General features: G+C 37.4%; 2 protein-coding genes and 1 non-coding gene across 5 annotated transcripts; all 3 read right to left on the bottom strand.

Annotated features, from left to right (window-relative positions):
• Positions 1–1,999: 1,999 nt before the first annotated feature.
• gmeb1 (glucocorticoid modulatory element binding protein 1) lies at positions 2,000–13,480 on the bottom strand. Of its 3 annotated transcripts, none has more exons than XM_039652996.2 (10): positions 12,969–13,311; positions 10,779–10,918; positions 10,577–10,632; positions 10,187–10,308; positions 9,999–10,102; positions 6,569–6,717; positions 6,298–6,429; positions 6,090–6,227; positions 4,608–4,730; positions 2,000–3,149 (listed from the first exon to the last, which is right to left on the bottom strand). In XM_039652996.2, exons 2-10 carry the CDS (start codon positions 10,907–10,909, stop codon positions 2,365–2,367), a joined length of 1,740 nt encoding a protein of 579 aa, XP_039508930.2. In that variant the 5' UTR covers positions 10,910–10,918; positions 12,969–13,311; the 3' UTR covers positions 2,000–2,364. The 3 variants fall into 3 exon arrangements, with proteins under 3 accessions (XP_039508930.2, XP_088978753.1, XP_039508929.2); XM_089122627.1 differs by lacking the exon at positions 12,969–13,311 and adding an exon at positions 12,500–12,618; XM_039652995.2 differs by lacking the exon at positions 12,969–13,311 and adding an exon at positions 13,329–13,480 and having other exon boundaries at positions 2,001–3,149.
• Positions 13,481–14,066: 586 nt separating this feature from the next.
• LOC120463841 (U11 spliceosomal RNA) lies at positions 14,067–14,203 on the bottom strand. Its single transcript, XR_005618575.2, has one exon. It is a non-coding gene; the product is annotated as a U11 spliceosomal RNA (small nuclear RNA).
• Positions 14,204–17,706: 3,503 nt separating this feature from the next.
• Positions 17,707–22,993, bottom strand: rab42a (RAB42, member RAS oncogene family a). Its single transcript, XM_039652970.2, has 2 exons — positions 22,518–22,993; positions 17,707–20,388 (listed from the first exon to the last, which is right to left on the bottom strand). Exons 1-2 carry the CDS (start codon positions 22,862–22,864, stop codon positions 19,962–19,964), a joined length of 774 nt encoding a protein of 257 aa, XP_039508904.2. The 5' UTR covers positions 22,865–22,993; the 3' UTR covers positions 17,707–19,961.
• Positions 22,994–23,637: the final 644 nt, after the last annotated feature.

Below are 23,637 nucleotides of genomic sequence, written 5' to 3'. Positions count from 1 at the left end.
CTTTATCAAACGTCGAGAACACTTTTTGTGCGCAAAAACAAACAAAACTAACCCTTTAATGCATCCTTGTTGAATAAAAAAAAAATCTTATTTACTCTAACATTTTGAATGGAACAGTATCATGATTGTTTACATTGATAATGATAACAAAAAAAAGTTTCTTGAGCATCAACTGCATATTAGAATGATGTGAATCTGAAGTAGAATAAAGTATATTGAAATATATTGAAAATATATTAGTATAATATTTTACAATTTCTTGAGCATAAGAGACAAAAAAAATCTTAAATTAAGCGTATATATATTTATTTCTTTTCTTTCTCTTCACAAACCGTAACATTTATGTGTTTTCTCATATGAGATTAGGTCGAATATATATAATTGCAGGTTTTTAGGTGTCAGTATCATAACGGTCTATTTACTTCATAAGAGAAGATCTATTCAATTCAGTTCATGGTATAAATTACACAAGACAAATCAATTATATAAACTAAGTTGATTGTGTGTAATGAATTAGAGTTGGGGACACAATATTCAAGAATTGTGATATTACCTCAATTTAATTAATATAAACAAGCTTCATAAGAGTGAACATTCTGCTAAACATCTCCATTCGTCTGTGGGTTTAGAACGACACGAGAACGAGTAAATAATTAATGAACTACTTCTTTAAATGTAAAAATTATTTTCTTCTGCAAAAGTGCACTTATGAACGTCCAAAGAAGTATTTTTGCTTCTACTTTTGTCCAAAAAATAACTGTAACAGACATTAAAATGCACAATCCTTCATTCTACAATCATAACTCGCAGGAAAAGGAATATCTTTTATTTTCAGTGAAGGACACACACGATCCATTCACAAACATTCTGAACATGTGCTAATCAGCTCTGAGCCTTTAGTCTCCCTTATTTACACACATCATTAGCAGAGAGCCGCATAAACCGTCTGTCAGATGAGGGAGTGATGTGGGTTGAGAACAACTGTGCTAAAATATCACTAACAATACGGCAGAGGCGTTCAACCCTAACTCCTGAGGACCCAACGTCCTTCTCATCAAGCTCTTCCAGATCGTCTGAAAATCAAAAGCTTCGCAGGGCAGTGGATCTGAGTAACTCTACATACCCTGATGTCAGAAAACACACAGAGACACCGACAGACAGCGTAAATGATTATTAAAGGATTAGTTCACTTTTGAAAAAACTTTTGCTGATAATTTACTCACCCCCGTGTCATCCAAGATGTCCATGTCTTTCTTTCCTCAGTTGAAAAGAAATTTAGGTTTTTGATGAAAACATTCCAGGATTTTCTCCATATAATGGACTTCAATGGGAACCAAACGGTTCAAGGTCCAAAAGACAGTTAATAACAGTTTCAGATGCAGCTTCAAATGTCTTTAAACGACACCAGACGATGAATAAGGGTCTTATCATGCGAAACGAGCGCTTATTTCAAAACTGTAACTTTTCTAAGGACAAATGCTAGCCTTGCTCTATTCTGTGAGGCGCGTTTGTAACGTCACGTAATACGTAATTACGTTCAAAAGGTCACGGGCGACGTAGCCGGAAGTACATAATCAAACTCGTCCGACATCGTTGTTTTACCTTTTAATTCCTTTTTTGTAAACGGCGTTTGAGTTAGTTTGCACGTTCAACCGATGCGTTCAACTTGTAAACACTGACTCTGTACTTCCGGCTACGTCGCCCGTGACCTTTTGAACGTAATTACGTATTACGTGACGTTACAAACGCGCCTCACAGAATAGAGCAAGGCTAGCATTTGTCCTTAGAAAAGTTACAGTTTTGAAATAACCGCTCGTTTCGCATGATAAGACCCTTATTCATCGTCTGCTGTCGTTTAAAGACATTTGAAGCTGCATCTGAAACTCTCTTTTGGACCTTGAACCGTTTGGTCCCCATTGAAGTCCATTATATGGAGAAAAATCCTGGAATGTTTTCATCAAAAACCTTCATTTCTTCTCAACTGAGGAAAGAAAGATATGGACATCTTGGATGACACGGGGTGAGGAAATTATCAGCAAAAGTTTTTTCAAAAGTGAACTACTCCTTTAATTATTCTGGGAGTGTCTTAAATATCAGTCTTGAACTTGAAATCGGGCGACTATGTGACATTTTGGCACCGAAACGGAAGGAAAACGGAAAATAAGTGCCTAAACTTCCAAATCAAAATACTGAACGTGTTCTAACAAGACATCATAAACTGTTGCTTTTTACGTGTAAAAAAAGGAATACTGAATTAGCTTTTACAAATACGCGACACGGCAGGCTTGAAGAGCTGAGCTCGGCTGTGCGGGAGTAAGAAATGAAAGCAGTCCCTGTCTGATTGGGTCAGTCTCTGAGGGCGGATCACTTGTCTTTGCCGGCGTCCTGCGACTCTTCCTCCACCACGACAATGGGAAAATTGTGGAAGTGACCATTGGCGTCCAGCTGTATCTCCTCTGTTTGGCCTTGCACCACCTCCTCGCCTCCTCCCTCCATCACGGTGGCGCCGTCCTCCGCCTCGTCTCCCTCCAGCTGCAGCTCCATGACGCTCACGCCGTGGTCGGCGGACGCTGGGTCGATCTCGATCAAGGTGGCGTTCTCCTGGCTCTCGTCCTCTCGCATGACCCTGACGACCCCGTCTTGCATCACGACCGGGGTCACCCCTGCAGACGCCATCTTCTGCGTCAGCTGGACGAGCTCCACGGGGCTCATGACCGTGCCGAGCTGCGCGTGCTCCTGCATGGCGGTGGCGCCCAGCAACGTGAGCCCAGACGCGGGATGGAGGGCGATGGCTTCGGCTTTCCCGTCGGATCCTCCGGCGATTCTCGTGAAGAGCTGTGAGCCCGCGGGGAGGGCGTGAAGGGTCACGGTGTTGGATGGCTGATTGAGGCCAGCCACTGTAAACGACTGGCCGATGGATGAAAGGGTGATGGGGGAGATGACGGTGAACTGCTGGGGCTGGAGGGTGAGCGGCTGGGCCATGGACGTGCCGAGCACGGTGGTGGAGGCGGGCCGCTGGAGCCGGGGTCGTTTGGGAGCGCGTTTGGCCGGAGGGGTGGAGGGGAGGACCAGACCGCTGAGGACCTGCGACTGAGACGACCAGCTGAGGGACTGCTGCCTCTTCTGCTCCTCTACCTGCTGTTCCAACGCTAAACACACACAACAGACACGACCGTTTACAAGGATGGGTAACAAGTGCTCTTAACCTTCTTTTATATAGCGCTATTTGCCGTACAGATTGTTTCAAAGCAGCTTTACATTACAGATTCCTTTGACCTTCAAATGGTCTTCGTTTCCGGTTTACACTTCTGGATCTATACGCCTTAGTCACGGCAGCGCCATCTTTGATTTTTAATGAGAATGAAAGCGAGGCTGTGAGGGATAGACTTGCATCTCTTCAATGGGCTGTACTGTTAATTAATGTTTTTTCGGATTGATCTGCTCATGAAACACTGGAAAAATATCTTTCCAAGAAATGTCAGTTGACAAAAAAAACTCCCAACAACGTATTGTAAGTAATCTTCAGCTTTTTACAGCGGATGCCGTTGGAAACACGGTACGTCTATCCCTCACAGTTTCACTTTCATACCTGTGATGGCGCTGCTCTGAATAAGGTCGATACGACCCCAACAATTGATTGAGTAATTGGACAAAAAAATATACATTTTTAATCATAGAAATAATATATCAATTTGTTTGTTTACTTCTCATCTATTCATTAATACTGTGTTTTTGGAGACTTTTGTATCCATTAATCAACTACACCATTAGTTTTAGGATTAGCATATTATTTTTATGATACATTGCATTTATGCTCTAGTAATAGGCCTTCATTTCTGTGTAAAAATTTTCAGATTTATGCTGGATTTTTTTTTTTTTTTTGACACATGAAGAAAATATATTTAGGTTTTTTTTTTTTTTTCACATTTTCCATTCATTTCAATGTGGGGTCATATTGACCCCGAAGACCAGAAGTGTAAACATTTATTTTACATACCTTCAGAACAACCGAATCAAGCCAAGGGAACCTTTTTATTATTAAGTAAAAGTCGATTGGGGTCGTATACACCCCAGGACCTGATTGAGGGCTACGTCTCAGTCTTTAAAACCCCCATGAGGTTGGCATGAAATTATGCCAATACCTTTTCCATTTTCCATTTTCACACCGAGGTAGATTATCGGTTAATAAAGAATTTTTTTTGTGGGGTTTTTTTTATTTTTATTTTTTTGCTCAAATGTATGTTTGTAATCTACTTTAATGTTTGCATCGCATTACCAGCTTCCGCATGTATGGCTTTCTAAATCACTAAACTTCAGGTACGACGCTCAAAAAGAAGCGCTCGAAGATATGCAGAAGCAAACTAAAATGGCATTTTCATCTCTCGTTTACAATCGGTCTGGTTTAGGGTTTACGGTGTGTTATTTTCAAATGCAATTGAGGTTTAATATTCATGACACTTGCTGTACATTTCTTGGACAATTACCAGTAGCACAGTTTTATCATGTTGAACAGGAAAACACCAAAAGTTCCAGCAACCGTCATATCACATATTATAATATCACCATTCTTGCAACCGTCCTTACTTCCCTTTGGTCACTTCACTCACTTGTCAGTGTCCGGAGCGTCTGAGTTTGCTCTGGGTCCGTCATTTGCCGTCGAACATTCACAATTTGTTTGATGGAGTCTAGCAGGTTAAAGACTTGTGCCAGGTTGCTCAGAACTGCAATCTCTGCAAGACAGACCATGTGATGATCACATCTCATGCTACACTTTTCCCACTGCATCTGAATAACACAACAAAACAACTTGACATACTAAATGTGTTTTTAAATGTGGATCTCTGATCCTCTATTTAACCCTCTGGGGTTGTTCGTTTCAGAGTCACACTCGGGGTGTTCGGGTCCAAATGGACCCAAAGGGCGGGATTCATATTTAAAAAAAAAAAAATCATGATTTTTTTTTTTTTTTACTCATTTTTTATAATATTTTTTCTTTCTTTTTTTGTGTGTTTTGAGAAAATTAAAAAAAAAAAAAATGTATAATTAGTATTAATGCAATAATTATGACAAAATTTCCCCCCATTGAACATAATACAATATATATATATATATATATATATATATCTGTATTTCATTTTAGAGTCAAGCCTAGGCCTCATAAAAGCAATATTTGAAATGAGATCGATGCCATCTGGTGGACAAACTGAGCATTTAAAAAATGCAAAACACATGTATAATCTGATTTTTTTGGTGTGATTGTGTATAAAAGTGTGTTTGTGTGTGTCTGGATGTTTTATAGATTCACCCCTTCACTGTTGTGGGCTTTTTTTCAAGATCGAGGCTGATTTGTAGATTGTATGCACAAAAAAACTCACTATTTTCACATTTTTGCCAATTTCCCATTCATTTTCCATGCGGGTCCATTTTTTTACAACCACTTAAACTATTCACATCCTGTCCCCAATTTTTTTGGGTGTTCAAATACCAAATACCAACAAAGTCACCAAATTTCAGACAATTCCGAGGAAGTTGTGATTTTTAAAAAAAAAAAAATAATTTAAATTCTTCAGGTCCATTTGGGCCGAACAACCCCAGAGGGTTAAACTCCAGCCAACAAGATGCCCCAAAAAGAAAATACATCAACGGGGTTAATCTTGTGAAGCCTGTCTTTAAATGAAGTTAATTACGTTTATTAATTCAACTAAAGATTGTAAATTGATTGACAGTCCTAGTATAAAGGTTATATTATTTTTCAAATGTACTACATAATTTTTTTTTAATATATATTATGGATGCATCGATACTACGTTTGTGTACTCGTTAAAATGCCCCGATACCATGCAGTGTGTACAGTACAGCGCTTGTGACAAACAAACACAGACAACATAGCAAACAGCAGACATGACGTTTTCAGTCTAGAGCATCTTTGAGAGCTCAAACTCGTGTTTCTCAGCGACAACCCAGAGTATCTTGAGCTGAAACTTCACAGACACATTCTGGGGTCATCAGAGACTTATTTTACATCTTGTGAAAGGTCATTAAAGTTTGGAGCTGGACAGGATTAGACGAAGCGGGCACAGATCACTGACCTGCATCCTGTAAAGAGCTCTGATCCGAGCGCAGCTGAACTCCTCTCAGCAGACCCAGCAGCTCTGAGCGGATATTGGGCACCACCTCTCCCATCATGCCCACCTCAGCGATACCCCTCCAGAAACTCAGCGTCTCATCTAGGGGTCACACACATCCTATAGTATGATGTGAAGCGCTGACGACAAGACTTTCTGAATCTGTGTTTACCTGAGATGTCATTAGTGTCCCTTTTCTCTGAGGCTTCGATGGCGGCTGGACTCCACTCCACAGAACCAATCACGTCTTCTTTCTTCTCCTCTACCGTGGCCATCGGACATCCGTTACCCACAGAAACATGCCCTGCAGGACACACACAATATGTAGTGTTATTTGTTCTAGTGGTAAATGGAAACAATGAAAATGTATTTTACAGAAAATTGTGTGATTTTTGGCGATATGGCCAAAGCTGAATAGAGTGTGTGTGTGTGTGTGTTCTAACCCTGAGCTGTGGTGGGTGTGTTTAGCCCACTGCCGTCCGGTGGGAAGCGTGTGTTGTTGATCAGCAGGTCAAACTTGGTGCTGCGGCAGGTGTTGGTGCAGAGAGAGCTGTGCTGATAGAAATCCAGCTGACCCGAGTCCATCATTTTCCTACATCACACACACACACACACAGCTTTCAGAGGTTAACCCTTGTGCATCCTTATGGACATTTTTGTCCTTTTCAGTTTTGTTTTTTTGATCACTTTGCCTGTGTTAAAGCTAGCTGCAAAAAACTTGGCACAGGTGTGTGTATTTTTATTGGAATTTTACTATTTCACCGTCATTTTCTTTAAAAAAAATATTTTTTGCATTGGGTACAAAAAATACTCCCTCTCAGCACCTTTTGGACAACAAATGTCTTCATTGAAAACTGCCATTTTTAATCCCCGGTTCAGTTAACTATAAAATTATGCAATCTTTGTTAAGAGGCTTTCATTCTGATGGCAAGGCTTCAAAATTTTATTTTTGACTATTTTTTATCAGATGGTGTCATTTTTTTTAAAATTTGGCCTATAAAACAAATATCGCTTTATTCCTGTTTTCTGCTTCGGCATATTATAGAGCCGACTGGATAAATTATGCAACAATATTTGTGTGGGTGTGTTGGTATGGATGTCAGAGTGTGGTTAGTATGTGTGTTATAAAAAAATATGAGTGTGTTTGTAATACTGAGAGAGAAAAACTGCAAATTCAAAATCACTGTGAGCTCCAGTGGGGTTTTGCTGCCACCCAATGGGGAAAATATGTTACTACACCCAAACAAACTGTTACCCAAAGCTCATTTTTTGAGATATCATCCTCAAATTTGGAACACAACCTATTTAGATTTATGGCTTTGATTTTATTGCAGTTTTGAGTTCAACCTGATTTATAAAATATATATTTTATAAATAATTTTCATAAACTTATACCTATATAACTTTTTTTTGGATTTACTTATTATTATTTTTTTTTTACTTCAGCAATAATCTGCAAAGGGTCTTCTTTAAAATGATACCAAACTTAAGTCTGTGCTCCAAAGAGTCACATTTTTATGACAGTTTTTTGACATGGACATTTTTGTCCTCATTTTACCTATGTGTAACTTTTTTAAATTGATGCACAAGATTTAAGACTAATACTTAGCTAAAGAATATTTATTGAAAAATATTTCTTTGATCTATTGTAATAAATGGGTTTCTAGTGTTAGGCAGTGATCCATCTGGAAGTGCTAATAATAAGAGTAAAATATAGTAAAACTGCCACAGCTCGTGGTGTTCCTGTCATCAGAACAATCACAAACAGAACAGACACGATTAGCGGAGCTCAGAGAAAGTTAGAGGACGATATCAATCATATATCAATAAGACGTCACCTTGGCTACGGCAGTTCGTTAGAACAAATGCGTCAATAGAGCCGCCATCATTAGCGTCAATGTAGACATGTTTAACGGAAATAAAATCACCATAAATCATCATGAATGCGATTTTCTCATTTTTTTTGGTTCGTTGCAACGGTCAGGCATATATTTATCATTGATTCCAGAAAAAACAAAAAAAAAAAAAAACATAATTCCTAGTTCAGATTTTATCATACGCTGCACAAAAGTCCGCCACCATCAATGAATTACGAAAAAAAAGTTTATTCAAGTGTGCCATTAGTATACTTCTTTTAAACTAAAAATACGAAAGTATACTTTCAGTTTATTTTTCCTGTACTTCTCAGAAGTATACTTCAAATTACACTTAAATGTACTTGACTTATACTGAGAGAAAGGCAAGTATATTTGTCCTGTTCTTGTACTCAATCTTTTGATCCAGAAATACTTAAAAGTATAATTAAGTATTCAAAGTATACTTGTATAAGTATTACAGTTAAAAAGTAAACTACTAGTATACCCATAAATTCACTTGCAGTACACATGAGATACATAATTATGAACTAGTTGTGCACTTACTGTTACACTTATAGTACACTTAAACATATACTTTTATGTACTAAAAGTGGGCCAATTTAGTCCCAAGCGGTATTAAAATAGTACACTTACAAGTTTACTACTAGTACATACACTCTCAGAAAAAAAGGTACAAAAGCTGTCACTGGGGCTGTACCTTTTCAAAAGGTACACTTTTGTACCTTAAGGGTGCATATTGGTACCTCAATGGTACATTAGCACCTAAAATGTACATATCAACACTTAAAATGTACATATTAGCACCTGAAATGTACATATTAGCACCTAAAATGAACATATCAACACTTAAAATGTACATATTAGTATCTGAAATGTACATATTAGCACTGGAAATGTACATATTAGCACCTGAAATGAACATATCAACACTTAAAATTGACATATTAGCACCTAAAATGAACATATCAACACTTAAAATGTACATATTAGCACCTAAAATGAACATATCAACACTTAAAATGTACATATTAGTACCTGAAATGTATATATTAGCACCGGAAATGTACATATTAGAACATAAAATGTACATATTAGCACCTAGAATGTACATATGAACACTAAAAATGTACATATTAGCACATAAAATGTACATATTAGTACCTAAAATGGCCAAAAGTGTACCTTTTGAAAAGGTACAGCCCCAGTGACAGCTTTCGTACCTTTTTTTCTGAGAGTGTAGTGATATTAGTATACTTAAAAATATACTTGAACATTACTTAAGTATACTACATAAAATATACTTCTTTTTCGTAAGGGAAGGCAGAGATAGCAGTGTTACCTAGCTACTTTGCTAAAGCTAAATTTACCTAGCTAAATTGGAACTCTGTTCCTCAGAATATTAGAGAACTTACAACTTACACTTTGTTTAAAAAGCACTTAAAAAACCGGCTCATATTACACCAGTCATGTCAGCACTATTAAGTATATAACTTCTCCTGACCTGATCGTGCTGCCATCTGTGTCCTTGTTGAGTAACTGTTTATATTGTGCCAAAATGTTGATAATATAATGAATTTGTACACTGTATTTACCTAAAGGATTTAGCGATTTATATTGTTTTGTCTTTTCCTTATATTTTGTACATTTTTTTTAAGGTAGACAATATTAACATCTTTCCAGGGACACTGGATGAAAAATTCTAGGACATTTGCAGTAATGCTAATTAATGTACACTGTCCCTGTCAAATAAATAAATAAATAAATAAATACTTCCTATGACAGACCCCTGTTCCAAGATGGCGACGGCTTTGACGCATGCTCAGAACCCCAAGGTGACGTCTAGTGTATATGTCTATGGTTTTAATGTGGACGGAGATCAATTCTAATACGCAGATAAAACGCTGGTGTGGACAGAGATCGTATTCGTTTTAATTCTCCGCTTTTAAACGAGAATGTATTTATTTTTTGACCTGAAGAGAGCCAGAATGCTTATTACCTGAGCATGACCCCACCCATCCGGATCGCTCGCTTCCAGTCCTTCAAAGTGGCTTTACCCGACATGTGCACAAACTGCTTTGGACTAATCAACTGATCCTCATACTGCAGAGAAACAGAGAAAGCCAGATGATTAAACACATTAGCAACTGCTATAGTCTGAAGCATTAAGGTCTGAACGACACCAACCTTTACACATTTGACATTGATTCCTGGGCAGACAAACTTCTTGAATAGAAGGATTGCTTTACTCTCGCCACATGTAATAGGATAACCAAGCTCCAAATCCTCTCCTTCAGCAGATGCCTCATCTGAACACACACACACACACACACACACACAGCTGTGTTGTGGGAAAACTGCATACAGTTTATTTAGTGACAGAAACAGAAGCATAATCCACTGCTTGGAGAGCGCTGATCAATTTGAGCAGACAGACAGATTACAGTCTAAAAATTATATTGTGAATTATTGACTGTTTTTAAACTACAAAATGAAGAACATATGAGTGGTGCTTGGCTGTGCAAAACCCACCGTTATAATGCCAAGACTATCAATAAGTTATAAGGACAGGGTTACCTTGTGTCTCCACTGCCACAACTGCAGCATCCGTCTCACCGCTCTCATCTCCAAGCCTACAAACATGAAATATTCATCTATAACATCAATCTCCACCTGTTAACTCCCAGGAATTCAGATGTTACGGTGCTTTTAAAGAGTCATTGGTTTAATATTCTCTTTTGATATACCTAGCTGTCTAGTTTAGGATCCTCACACCTACCCCGCGGTGATGGGCTGCAGCTGTAGGATCATCTGAGTCTTGCTTTGGTTGTCAGGCTCCATATCCTCCTCCTCTGTGCTCTTCATCATCACCATGTCCTCCATGGACACAGTGACTTCTGTCTCTGCCATCCTTCAACACTGAGGAGAATTAAATTCCTGGTGAATATTTGAGCTATACCAGTCAAATCTTTGGAATAATTAAGATTATTATTATAATAATTGAGTATATCAATAATAATAATTGAGCACCGAATTAGCATATGTGACCCTTGACGACAAAACCAGTCAAAAGTCGCACGGGTAGCCTATATTTGTGGCAATAGCCAATACAAAATCATATATTTTTCTTTTATGACAAAAATCATTAGGATATTAAGTAAAGACTATGTTCCATGAAGATATTTTGTAAATGTCCAACTTTAACAGCGATTTTCTCAATGTTTAGATTTTTTTGCACCCTCAGATTCCAGATTTTCAAATAGTTGTCCAAACCTAACAAACCATAAGATCGATGGAAAGCTTATTTTTTCAGCTTTCATATAATGCATAAAACTCAATTTTACACACAAAAAAAAAATAATAAATTTTAAAAAAATACCCATGTGACTGGATTTGTGGTCTAGTCACATACTAGAATGATTTCTGAAGGATTGTGTGACGCTGAGGACTGAAGCACTGGCTGCTGAAAATTCAGCTTTGCTATTACATGAATACATTACATTTTTAAAATGTATTAAAATAAAGAACCGTTCTTTTCAAGTATAATAATATTGCACAATATAACAGTTTTGGTGCATATTTAAACAAATGTATGCAGCCATTGTGAGCATAAAACTTCTTTCAAACACAAAGACTTTCAAAATCATAATTATATCAAACTTTTGCCATTAAATTCCATTTAACTACTGAATATATTTCAGAATATGTATTGCCTGATATATCCAACATTAAAAATCAACATTGACCATATCATTTTCTTAAACCACTGTCCTGGTTTTATTGTGCTTTTTTTCGTGTTATTAGTAAACGATATAAATGTTATAATGTGCTTCATTAACAATGGTGACATAAGCTTAACATGGAAAATTTCAACTTATAACACCATTGCGTAATGCTTTTATACTTCGGTTTCTTTTATTTATAGTTAAAAATCAAGACACCAAGAAAATCGTTCAATTGGTAATCTATAATTACAAGATTATACAGTGGTCTCATCTGTAGCATTAAATTCAGTATGAACAGATGAAAGTGAACTGTGTGATAAAGCAAATCTTCAAGCTAGTGTCTTAGCATATAATATTCAAATATTGTGCATTTAAAATAACTTTTACTCCAAGGCTTAAGCCAGGTAAGTTACCTGAACCTAAAGTGGTCCATTCATTATTAAAATGGCCTGAGATGAAAAGTGACTTCAAGTCACGGTTACATGACCAAGTAGGCTATTTCAATATCAAGATAAACAAATATAAAACTATAACATATATAATTTAAAATAAGTATGGTTTAACTAAAATAAGTAAATGTTTTACATAAACTATCTTCAATTAAAATAATGTATACTGTTGTCAGGAATATAGTCAGTGTCCTTTAAATTAGATCAGTTGATCAAATTATTGCTTATTGCTCATCTGTCTAATGAAGACTGTTAAACGAAACAACAGCTGCTATCAGATAAAATAACAAATACATGGTAATACCACGTTCTGACTGAACACATACCATGGTATTCTATGAAGAAAGGTAACGTTAGAGTAGATGACATGGTAACGTTACATGAATATGAACATCGTACAGTCTCGTCATAGTAACGTTACTTTTAGTGAGATTTCTTCACAGTATCATGACAACACAGTTCTGTTGATTCCGTCAAAATACCACAGTTAACTTGGTGACTGGTGTTTATTAAGAACCACATGTTGTCAAAAATGTATTCACCTAAATGAAAAAAAAGTATTACACCGTTTGAAAGGGACCCCTCATATATTTATTATGATTTAGCAGTACCAACATTAATCGTATGTGGGGTTTGGTTGCCATGGTGAATGTTTCTAAGCGACTACACTTATATACGTGGTGTGCTCTTCGGTGGCTAAATCTGTTAGCATTTTAGCTTTTCATATGTTGCGCCATTTCATTCACATCACATCATCTGCTGTTTGTGATGCTAACGTGCTATGCTAACACACACCTTCATTTCACTGCTTATTTGTTAGTGGGTGAATCTGCGTGTTTACAAACAAACATCACACTCCCAAACAGCCTCAAGCGCGGCTAATTCATGAAGCGTTCGCTGGCCGTGCGGGCGGACTGTAGCTAGCTATCTAAATGACGCGCTGGCGTCGCGCCGCGGTGTTCTGTTCTCATGACGTCTCCCGTGCGGCGGGACGCACACACACAAACGACAAGACGTTCCTCCGCCATTCGAGGGGGCTGCCGCTGCCACTCGTGCCGCGAACACATCTAATCGACGTCCCGACGAAGTTCTCCGCAGCGCGGTCATGTTTAACCGTTACATTAGAGAGGTTGAAATGCGATGGACTGGCCTTACCGTTTAGATCGCGGTCGGTGTCATCCTTACATAGCGAGAGGCTTTGAGTGAACATGCGCAGTTTGTTAAACTACACTTCCTGCTCAAGCTCGTCCCTGTTACAGCTCAAGCCATGAGAGACTTTACAGTACACACGACTGATCGTACTAAAATATACAAGGTTCATGGATTTAACAGTGCCAGTTAAAGTAGCTGTGATGTTATGGTACAGCTTAAAACTTTAAAAGGTCACTGTTTCTATAAGTCTCATATAAATTATATTTACCGCTATACTGCTCTCTGCGCCTGCTTGTGTGGAGTAGCCTACAATTTGAAAACATATCGAATGGATTCATACACTGTTATTAGTATACCTGTGGAAACTCATTAATTCAATAGCTTGGTAACAAATATTTGAAAATCCATTAAAAATAATTACAATAACTGGGTTGTAAACTTTAACAGCGATCAATTTGGTAACCCACCCCAATTTACATTCAATATAAACCACCAAAGTCAGCAGTTTCAGTACCATAATATTTAGGCCTATGCGTTGTACATGTAACCTCTCATAATACCATATGATAAAATTACAGTATTTTTTCCCACAAAAAATATTTATTTTAATGTAACACATCAAAATGATAACTCCTTCTCAAGAACGTAAAAACAATTGATTACATATTTCAACGTACATAAAGTTCACTTTAAGCGACCGCCATGTTCACTATTTCAGTCAATCGTTACAACTTGAAGATTAGGAGCGCCATGAACAAACGGTCAATAGCAGCTCCAGATTTTAAAAATTGTGCATCCGAAATCTCTTGATAGCGATTCCGTAACTGTGTCAGAGAATCCCTTCCACAGCTATGCCATTCACGGCAGATGCCCTTTTTAACGTAAACAGAGATCAGCTGGACTTCATATACTGGGAGTCAACGCGTCTCACCGAGGGTAACAATTATCTGGCCAGTCAAAACAACGATACGTTTTATTATGCTTCACAATTCCCCGTTAAGTGTAAACTGTATAATCGATCGTACAATGTTATAGATATATTTATTAGTTAATACGCTAAATTAGCTCGAAACGCTTAAAAATGTGTAGAAATGGATCCCAAAGTGAAGCATCATGGGATTGGGCGGTAACGGGGATGATTGACAAGCACTTTGGCCAATAACATAACCCTGCATGTATCGTTGGTGTTGTCTGATTGGCTATTGATTACCAACAAACTTTAAACGATACATATAATATAATTACACACACATTAAACACCAAATTAATACTACCTAAATTATCTAAGAGGTAAAAAGGTTTTTTTATTATTATTATTACTTCGTTCAACTGTAAATGTTTATATGGTCCAGCCCAGTAATCTATTTCTGACTCCAGGACTATGTTCCTCGGTAGGCCTAACGATACGTAGCATTAAGTTTTCACGTTTTCAAATCAGGCGGCGGTGTACAGTAAGAGATTAGTTTTATGAACTGCAATAGTGCAATCTTGTATTATGAAATAAATGGAGTCAATGATGGGAGGAATCAGCTGATGTGTCTGTAATCGATCATTATAGCACTCACTCGTTTTAATTCACTCACTCGGTGGACTATGGAGTTGTGTAAGGAATAGATAGTGAATAAGGATAGGGGAGGTTTTAAAATACAGCATATAAAGAAGTATGTGAATTGGGACGCACCTTTCTTCACTTCCCGCCACTGGCATAACGAAGTATAACCTGCAGAAAGAATCATTTCAGAAGTCATATTGCACTGCTTGTCTTTCATACAAAAACAACAACAAACAAACAAACTACTGCAAGAGATTATGAGAACACAGATCTTAATGCTAATTTTATTTAAACATATTGAATCTTATATATTTACTTAATCACAATGCAAATATATTGACAGTTTACAATGCCCAGAGCTTGATGTACATCATTATTATTGGCTTTAGCATTCATTACAGTTGAATTACCATTTGAAATGTGCAATACGTTTTACTCGTGTCATCCACATCACTGATAAGGTAGACATGTATACAGACGTGTTTATATGATCAGAATCGACAGTGAATGGCTGATATTGTTCATTTATAGTGGGTGTCTAATGAAAATCCTGCTTTTGTACTAATCTCCTATTCTCTCTCTCTCTAATACACAATTATCTTATTTCATGTAGCTATTTAACATCATTGTTATGCATTTCACTCCTACCCAATTTCTTAAAATCATAGAGGTGTTCTTTATTGGCCATATATAGGTGAATAAAATGTCTGTGAAATAGTATGTGAGGAGTAATGTGCAGTTATATATGCCATGTGTTCATATTTAATGAATGCAGTTACCATAGAAACTAGTTGTCAAATTGTGCAAAACCTTCAGTGGCCACAACACAACGGCAGTGTGGTCACATATTTCAGTCCATTGAGTCAAATTTTAAAAATATATTTATAAATGTATACACACTATTACTAATTCAAAATAGCCTAATTTACTCAACTCACCAGAATTTGAAATATCATGTTCAGAAAGTGATTCCACAAGGTTTTTAGTATTTAGTATACACAATGTATTTAGCTATTATCTTGTGTGAGTTTTGTTGATAAATTTGGTCTTAACCCCATTCTCAGCATACTAACTTTTTTTTTTTTTTTTTGGTGATAAACAAAAGCATAAAATAAACCCAGTGATTTAAAAGTTCTAATGTTGGGTGAGAAGATGTGTCAATATTATAATTAAAACTTTAAATGGATTGAGTTTACTGTAAAAGTTTAATTTGTTCACATTTATTAGAATGTTTTTCATCGCACAACACAGAAGTGAAAATGAGCACAGAAAACTGATTTTCCTACAGCAGCACGGGTTCAAAAGGAACTGAATCTGCCCATTTTCTTCCTGCGGTTTCTGAGGGGAAGTCTACCGAATGGATATGATCAACTTCTATTACATAGAAGAATTTCATACCTGATCTGTAAAATCAAAAGGTGTGTTCAGGCTAATCGTACAATTTTGATGTTCTGCTGGCACGAAGAAGACTTTCCCATACACTGACCTACTGTTCAGACACAAAGACCTTTTAGCCTCCACCAAAGCCTCACCTGACTTTTAAGTAGATTGTGCCCTGCTGCTATTTACAATAAATATAGCCATAGCTAATGTACGTCCAAACACACCCAGTAAAGCCGCCCGTCAGCACATGATGGAGCTCAGACGCTCAGCTATGCTGCATGCAAAACCTCTTTACAGCAGGCGCTGAAGTCTTACTGACATCTTATATCTGCACCCCTGATCTAAATAGCAAACAGTCTTCAGTACTCAGAGACTATCAGTGTTATACAGTCAGTTCACGAGATAAGATCCTGGTGTTGGTGACTTACATCTCAATATAAGTAGACAAAACTAGATTTTCAGAGGTGCTTTTAGACTATTCCCATCTGCAAGTCTGTATGATGTTCACACCAAGAATAATATGTCCCCCAACTCTATTATTATTATTTTTTTAATAGGACACATCGGACATTTTTCTTACAGAATATCTCAACATACACTATCAGAAAAAAGGTACAAAAGTGGTCTCTGGGGCTGTACCTTTTCAAAAGGTAAACTTTTGTCCATTTTAGGTGCTAATATGTACATTTTAGGTGCTAATATGTACATTTTAGGTGCTAATATATACATTTTAGGTGTTAATATGTACATTTTAGGTGCGAATAAGTACATTTTAGCTGCTAATAAATACATTTTAGGTGCTAATAAGTCCATTTAGTACATTTTATGTGCTAATAAGTACAAGTACATTTTAGGTGTTAATATAGTATGTACATTTTAGGTGTTAATAAGTACATTTCAGGTGCTTATATGTACATTTCAGGTAATATGTACATTTCAGGTGTTAATATGTACATTTCAGGTGCTAATATGTACCACTAAGGTATCAATATCCAGCCTTTGGTACAAAAGTGTACCTTTTTAAAAGGTACAGTGCCAGTGACAGCTTTTGTACCTTTCTTTTCGGAGAGTAATAATAACATGGAGAACCATATCTAAATGTTGTTGATATATTAAAAACAGGACACATAAAAGGCAAAATATTCCATGTTTTCAGCCTATTCCACAATACAACCAAATGAAATGTACAGTCTGTCATATTAGGTGAGAGTTGAGGGAAAATAAAACCATGTAAACAAAAGCATCTGCTGTCATATGTGTATTCAAATGCACTTTGAATCTCTTTTCAGTTTGATGAACATCATTGTGGCATTTACGAACATAAATGTGACAACTTCCTATTGATAGTAAGTCATATTTGTGCAAAAAAATGTCATTATCTTCTTTTTAGGATTGTGAATAAGGCAGAGACAAGCCCCTCCACACAAAAAGTATGAAGTTTATGCCTTTTTTTTAAAATAATTTTGTCCTTTTAATCGATAGGCATCACAGGAACTGCACTTTGCTAATTCGAATCTTACCTCACATTAGTCTTTCAAGGTTTACAGGGAAGGGGAGGAATACAAAGATAGTCAGACTGTTCTTACACAGGCATGTGGATTCTCCTACTATTGATATGTGAAGAAACACAACTTTACTTTTCATCTTAGGTAGACGATCTGATATTATCTGCATTGATCTTGTACCACCTGGCGGACATCTCAGCAAAGAACATCACCTGCAACTCAATCTAGCAATACAATTCGCCATAATTTCACTCATCAACAACAATTCCGTCCTGTTTAGACAAAAATCTTTTGGCAATCTTTGATGACCAGCAAACATTCAAACATCCAGCAAACAAGATCAGGGCCTTCCTAATAGAGCATGCCAAACAACTTCCTGTCCAGCGCCTGGTCATTTCTAGACTGGACTGCAATGATCATCTGGCTGCACAATATCCCTAACCCTACACTCGGACAGCTGATCCCTGACAATATTCAAGAAACGGCAGAAAACTCATGCCTTCCATGAGCACTAATCCCGCCGACTTAAAAACAAAAAACACTTCTATTAAATCCCTGTTTTAGCTAAAATATTCTGATCAATGTTTACATTTTTGTAGTTTTCAGCACTTCTCGTGTTTGCCTCATTACGTTTGGTTTCTTGCATTCACTTGAATAAAAGCGTCTGCTAAATGAAAAAGTGTAAACGTACAATGTAAAAGTTCTGAATTCAATAACTCATTAACAAACACCAGATGTTTATTTATCATATTGAATGTTATTCAGTTCAGCTATTGGATTTTTTTTTTCCTTTCTCTAATATTTTAGGTTGTTTCACAGTAAATAATTGGTTTATACATGTTTTAATGACGACTCAACTGTTCTGTCAATATTGGACAGTAATGAGCACAAACATACATAGCAGCACACACCAATTGTGGGTAAAACAGTCAATTTAATTAGATTGATATTTTTAGCATTGAATGAGATATATTTATAATCAACATTTCTTTCGACTTAATTATGGATGATACAGAAACTGTGTCTTCGAGTCAGCATAATTGTTCTGTCTCATTCATCTATGATGCACTACAATGCTGTCTCGATGGGCAGATCACGAGGTTAAAGATGATTTTGGAGAATTAATTCTACATCAACAGATTTGACAAAATATGTATTTATCCATGTACAGGCGACAATTTAAAATATGTTTAAATATTTTGGTTTGATGCACATAATAATGTCTGCAGAAGTTGGGTTGTTATAACAAAGTGGTTTAAAAAAAGTAATGAATCAGAAATTGTGTAATTACATTTGCAAACCCAGCGATTAGTTAGAAAGGAGATTTAGTCTCGCCTTTTTACCCAGAAATGATGTCTACCAGCCAACAACTGTCCTACTGTCTCACATCCTATCGAGAATGGGAATTTTTAGTCCAAGTCGCAGCAAATAATATTGATGACTTGATATTTTCAGGCCCAATGTCCTCCTCCTAATACCTGCCGATGGTTCACAGCACTAACATAAGCTAAAAGCTATTAGTTAGTACAAGTCCAGCTCCAAACATCTGCTTCAATAGAAAATGTCAATACAGGAAAGAAAACCATCTTATGGGGTATTTAAATCTGTAAGTGAACGGACAGTGTAAATTGTAATCACTAGATGTTTTTTTTTTTTTTAAATGGTAATGATATCACAGTAATAATGGTTAAAGGGAAAGAAACAAACCAAATAAAGTGTAATATCTCCAGAGAAGGGGAAGTGCAATGACACATACAGCTCAAACTAGAATGTAAAAATGTTTATCCACAAGATTTCTGCAAACTTCAGAACAGGGGTGAATTTCAACAATAAGAAGCAGGGCCTGTCCATGCAAGCCTAAATATACAGTACAACACCTTCGAATGGATCGTGCCATCAACCCCAGACGGCAACAACCCAGCAAACAAATTTAGGTTCTGGGAACGTTCCCTTAAGGTTAGGGGAACATTCCCGGAACGTTCTTCTTCCGTTATAAAAATAACCTAAATGGAACGTTCCTATAATGTTCTTGTTTGGTTCCCCCCAAAAAACATAACCTCATGGGACCATTCGGGAACGTTAGGGGAACGCTAAGTGCAGCGGTCCAGGCCCGAGGCGGTGACCACGATGTGACACATTAGTGAAAGCAACGGCCGACTGATACACAGGTGAGCGATTACAGGTGGATTGTGGGAGTCAGCAGTTACAGCTCTTTTCTCGCTCCGCCTCCTCCTCGGCTGGATAGAGGACTTTAGCGGTGAGGCCGCTCTTGACCCCATCCCAGCCATCCCGCGTGGAAATCTCACCCATCTTCATCAGCTCATAGATGTCCCGTGTGAGCAGCTCGAAAGCACGTTCCACGTTGCTGTTGCACTTGGCGGAAGTCTCCACGTAGCGGATGCCGAGTTCGGCCGCCAGCTGCTCCGCCTCGTCCCGCGTCACCTTGCGGTCGGGGCTCAGGTCGCTCTTGTGGCCGATCAGGATGTAGATCATGTGATGAGGCAGGATGTGCTCGCTGACTTCTCGGTGCCATTCACGCACATGATCGAAGGTCTTCCTGTTCGTCAGGTCAAATACTAGCAGCCCGCCAACAGAGTTGCGATAGTAGGAAGTAGTAATGGACCTGAGGGGGAAATAAGATTATGATTACATGGATGCAACGAATAATTCTTATTTAACTTAAAGGAGTAATTCACTTTAAAAAAAAAAAAAAAAAACGTTTGCTGATAATTTACTCACCCCCATGTCATCCGAGATGTCCACGTCTTTCTTTCTTCAGTCGAAAAGAAATTAAGACATTCCAGGATTTTTTCCATATAATGGACTTCAATGGGGACCAAACGGTTCAAGGTCCAAATGAGAGTTTCAGTGCAAACTGCAAACTATTCAAAGGGCTTTAAACAATTCCAGACGATGAATAAGGGTCTTATCAAGGATCCCTCGAGTCATGACTCGAAAAAAGATTTGTTCATTTTGATGAACAGGAGAGTCACGAACACGCATCACAGAACAGAGCAAGGCGAGCATTTGTGCTTATAAAACTTAAACTTTGTTATTTATTTATTAAATGAGTGATCGTTTCGCTTGATAAGACCCTTATTCATCGTCTGGTGTCGTTTAAAGCCCTTTTGAATAGTTTTGAATACGGTCTTTTGGACCTTGACCCGTTTGGACCCCATTGAAGTCCATTATATGGAGAAAATCCTGGAATGTTTTCATCAAAAACCTTAATTTTCTTTCGACTGAAGAAAGAAAGACGTGGACATCTTGGATGACATGGGGGTGAGTAAATTATCAGCAAAAGATTTTTTAAAAGTGAACAAATCCTTTAAGCTCAAACGGAAAAAATAAGCACAAAGCTCCATCCATACATCTAACTAACATCTAACTATCAGTGGGGAAAAAAACATAATTGTGATCATAAAAATGCAAACAAATTAGCCAACACACACACATATAATATACCCACCAGAAATAGTTACGAATTGCAGTGAGATTGTGTTAGAAATGGTAAACAAATGTTTTTTTTATATAGTTGTTGTAGAACCCATCCAATTATTTTAATACCCAATTTCTTACCTTGCAATTTACGTCTGAAACCATAAACCATTGAGGTTTCAGTTGTTTATTAATTGTGTACTTTGACTTAGCTAACTATCACAGTGTGTAATGATATCGATATGGATATGGATTTTGCAAGATATACCTAGTGTAGCCTACAAATAACAGAAAATTAAATGTGAAAAATCAAGTAATTTATAAGCTACACCAAAGTTGTATTCATGAGAAGAGAAGAAACTCATATTGGAATAATCTATTATACAAACATAAGATCATATCAGGACTGGTATACAGCATTAAAACCGCAAAAGGGTGTAACTTCACGGGCCACTGATGCTATAGAAATATATGCATTCCTTATTTCTTTTACATGATTTAATTTGTCTGTTCCACATTTCACTGTGTGGCAAAAGCACTGCAATGCATTCAAGCAGTGTGACTTTCTATATCCATTTTTTTCATCTGCATTTGCATGTTTCTAGGTGTTTGGTCAATAATCCATACTAAAATTATTGCAAATATACATTTAATGCTAATAGATCATATACATTCAAGGGTGTTGAGCAGATAACCTAAGTGCCCATGTTGTGCACGTAGTGTGCCTATTATATGTGGAAAAATCAAGTGTGATCATTCTGAACACATCTAAAAGCAAGAAAGGCTTTGGTTGATTTTTACATCTCATGAATGGCCCTTTAAAGCATTGAGGGTTGATGTTTGTGTTTCCCTGCCTCAAAAATAGGGCAAGCTGATCAGAGACATCAGAATCTGAGCCCAGTGACAGTCCTCAACCAAACACTCATTACTGAATACAAACAGGTGAGGCATCATGTGAGTGACACTGGAACAAATCAATGCGATGAGCCAGTTTAACTCATTCATTGGCAGGCCTGTGAATGTGAACCCAGCAGGTAAATTATATAATACACATACAAGTAGAATCATAGTCTATGATACAAAGGGCTAACCTAGAACATCACCCTGCAAGATTACACAACCAATGACATCGCACAAGCATGCATGGATATTTGCCGTCTTTCTGTGTGATAAAATCATAATCATGTAGGCTTCACATCAATCCATATCATGGAGACATAGCCAGCAGACAGAACATAATAATAATAATAATAATTAGCCAACTATAGGCTAATAAATAATAATACTTATTATTATTATGAATAGAGCACTAACCTGAATCTTTCTTGTCCGGCGGTGTCCCACAGCTGTAGTTTGATTTTAACCCCGGGTTCGATGTCTATTGAACGGGCGTAGAAATCCACACCGACCGTGGGGTCCGCCACATCGCTGTATATGCCATCCGTGAACCTCTTCAGCAAAGATGATTTGCCCACCGTCGAGTCCCCCAGCAAAATGATCCTGAACTGGTATTGCCATAAAATATCCATGGCATAGTGAGTCGGAAGCTCCAGCCACAGGCTCAAAGACAAAGCAGGAGCGCTGACGGTGTTTACATCGAGTGAGTGGAGCTCGAGCGGCCGGCGGGGGCGGTGAGGTGGATGATGTGCTGCTGCAGTCATGTGATCATGCACTCATTCTCACATCTCACTTCCAACTAATGTGTAACTACAGCAAATTACTAGACCAGCAAATTACTTTCATTTGAGGACTGGAGGAAGTGGAACCTATTTTGCGACATAAGCATTTCCTTACACATTATTAGCATATACGCTGCTGTTCTTAGAAGCAGGACCTGTCTAGCTGTAGCCTACTATAGGGGGTAAAGTCCCTGTATCTTGACCACAGTCTATGATCTTGACCTTGTGTTTTGCTTAAAATAGCAATATGAATAAAATACCAATATTCAATTGAATATGCATTTAATAATACTCGGAGTAAACATTTTATCCCAAATCCCAGCGAAATAGCAAGGATATGATTAATTTTAAGTGAAACATTATTTTAATTAGGAGATTCAGATGCAACTTGTATTTTGTGTTTATAGAAGAGTATACTGGCCCCGTGATCTCTAGTCTCGGTCCAAGCCATTAGTTTCGAGGCCTCGGGATCTGTCCATGGTGCTGAAGTAGAAGTGACACTGGGGCCGCCGGGGGATTCATCAAACAATTCAACAAGCCCAGCACCCAAAATATGCTTGTAAATAGCCTATTATAAAAAATAATAATAAAAAAAATTAGATAAAGCGTTTAATGAGGCAATAATCATCTGATCGGTATCTCATTAATCCTGAAGCACAGAACTCTCCCGCTATATGAATTCCATTTTATTGTTTTTTTTTTTATTTTTTATTTTTTTTTTTAGCTAAGATCATAATATCAAGTCGTTGTGCAAA

This window comes from Pimephales promelas, chromosome 18, assembly GCF_988280905.1.
Source record: "Pimephales promelas chromosome 18, fPimPro1.hap1.1, whole genome shotgun sequence".
Classification (NCBI taxonomy): domain Eukaryota; kingdom Metazoa; phylum Chordata; class Actinopteri; order Cypriniformes; family Leuciscidae; genus Pimephales; species Pimephales promelas.
The sequence above is the reverse complement of the archived record's forward strand: the minus strand, read 5'-3'. Positions and strand labels throughout refer to the sequence as shown.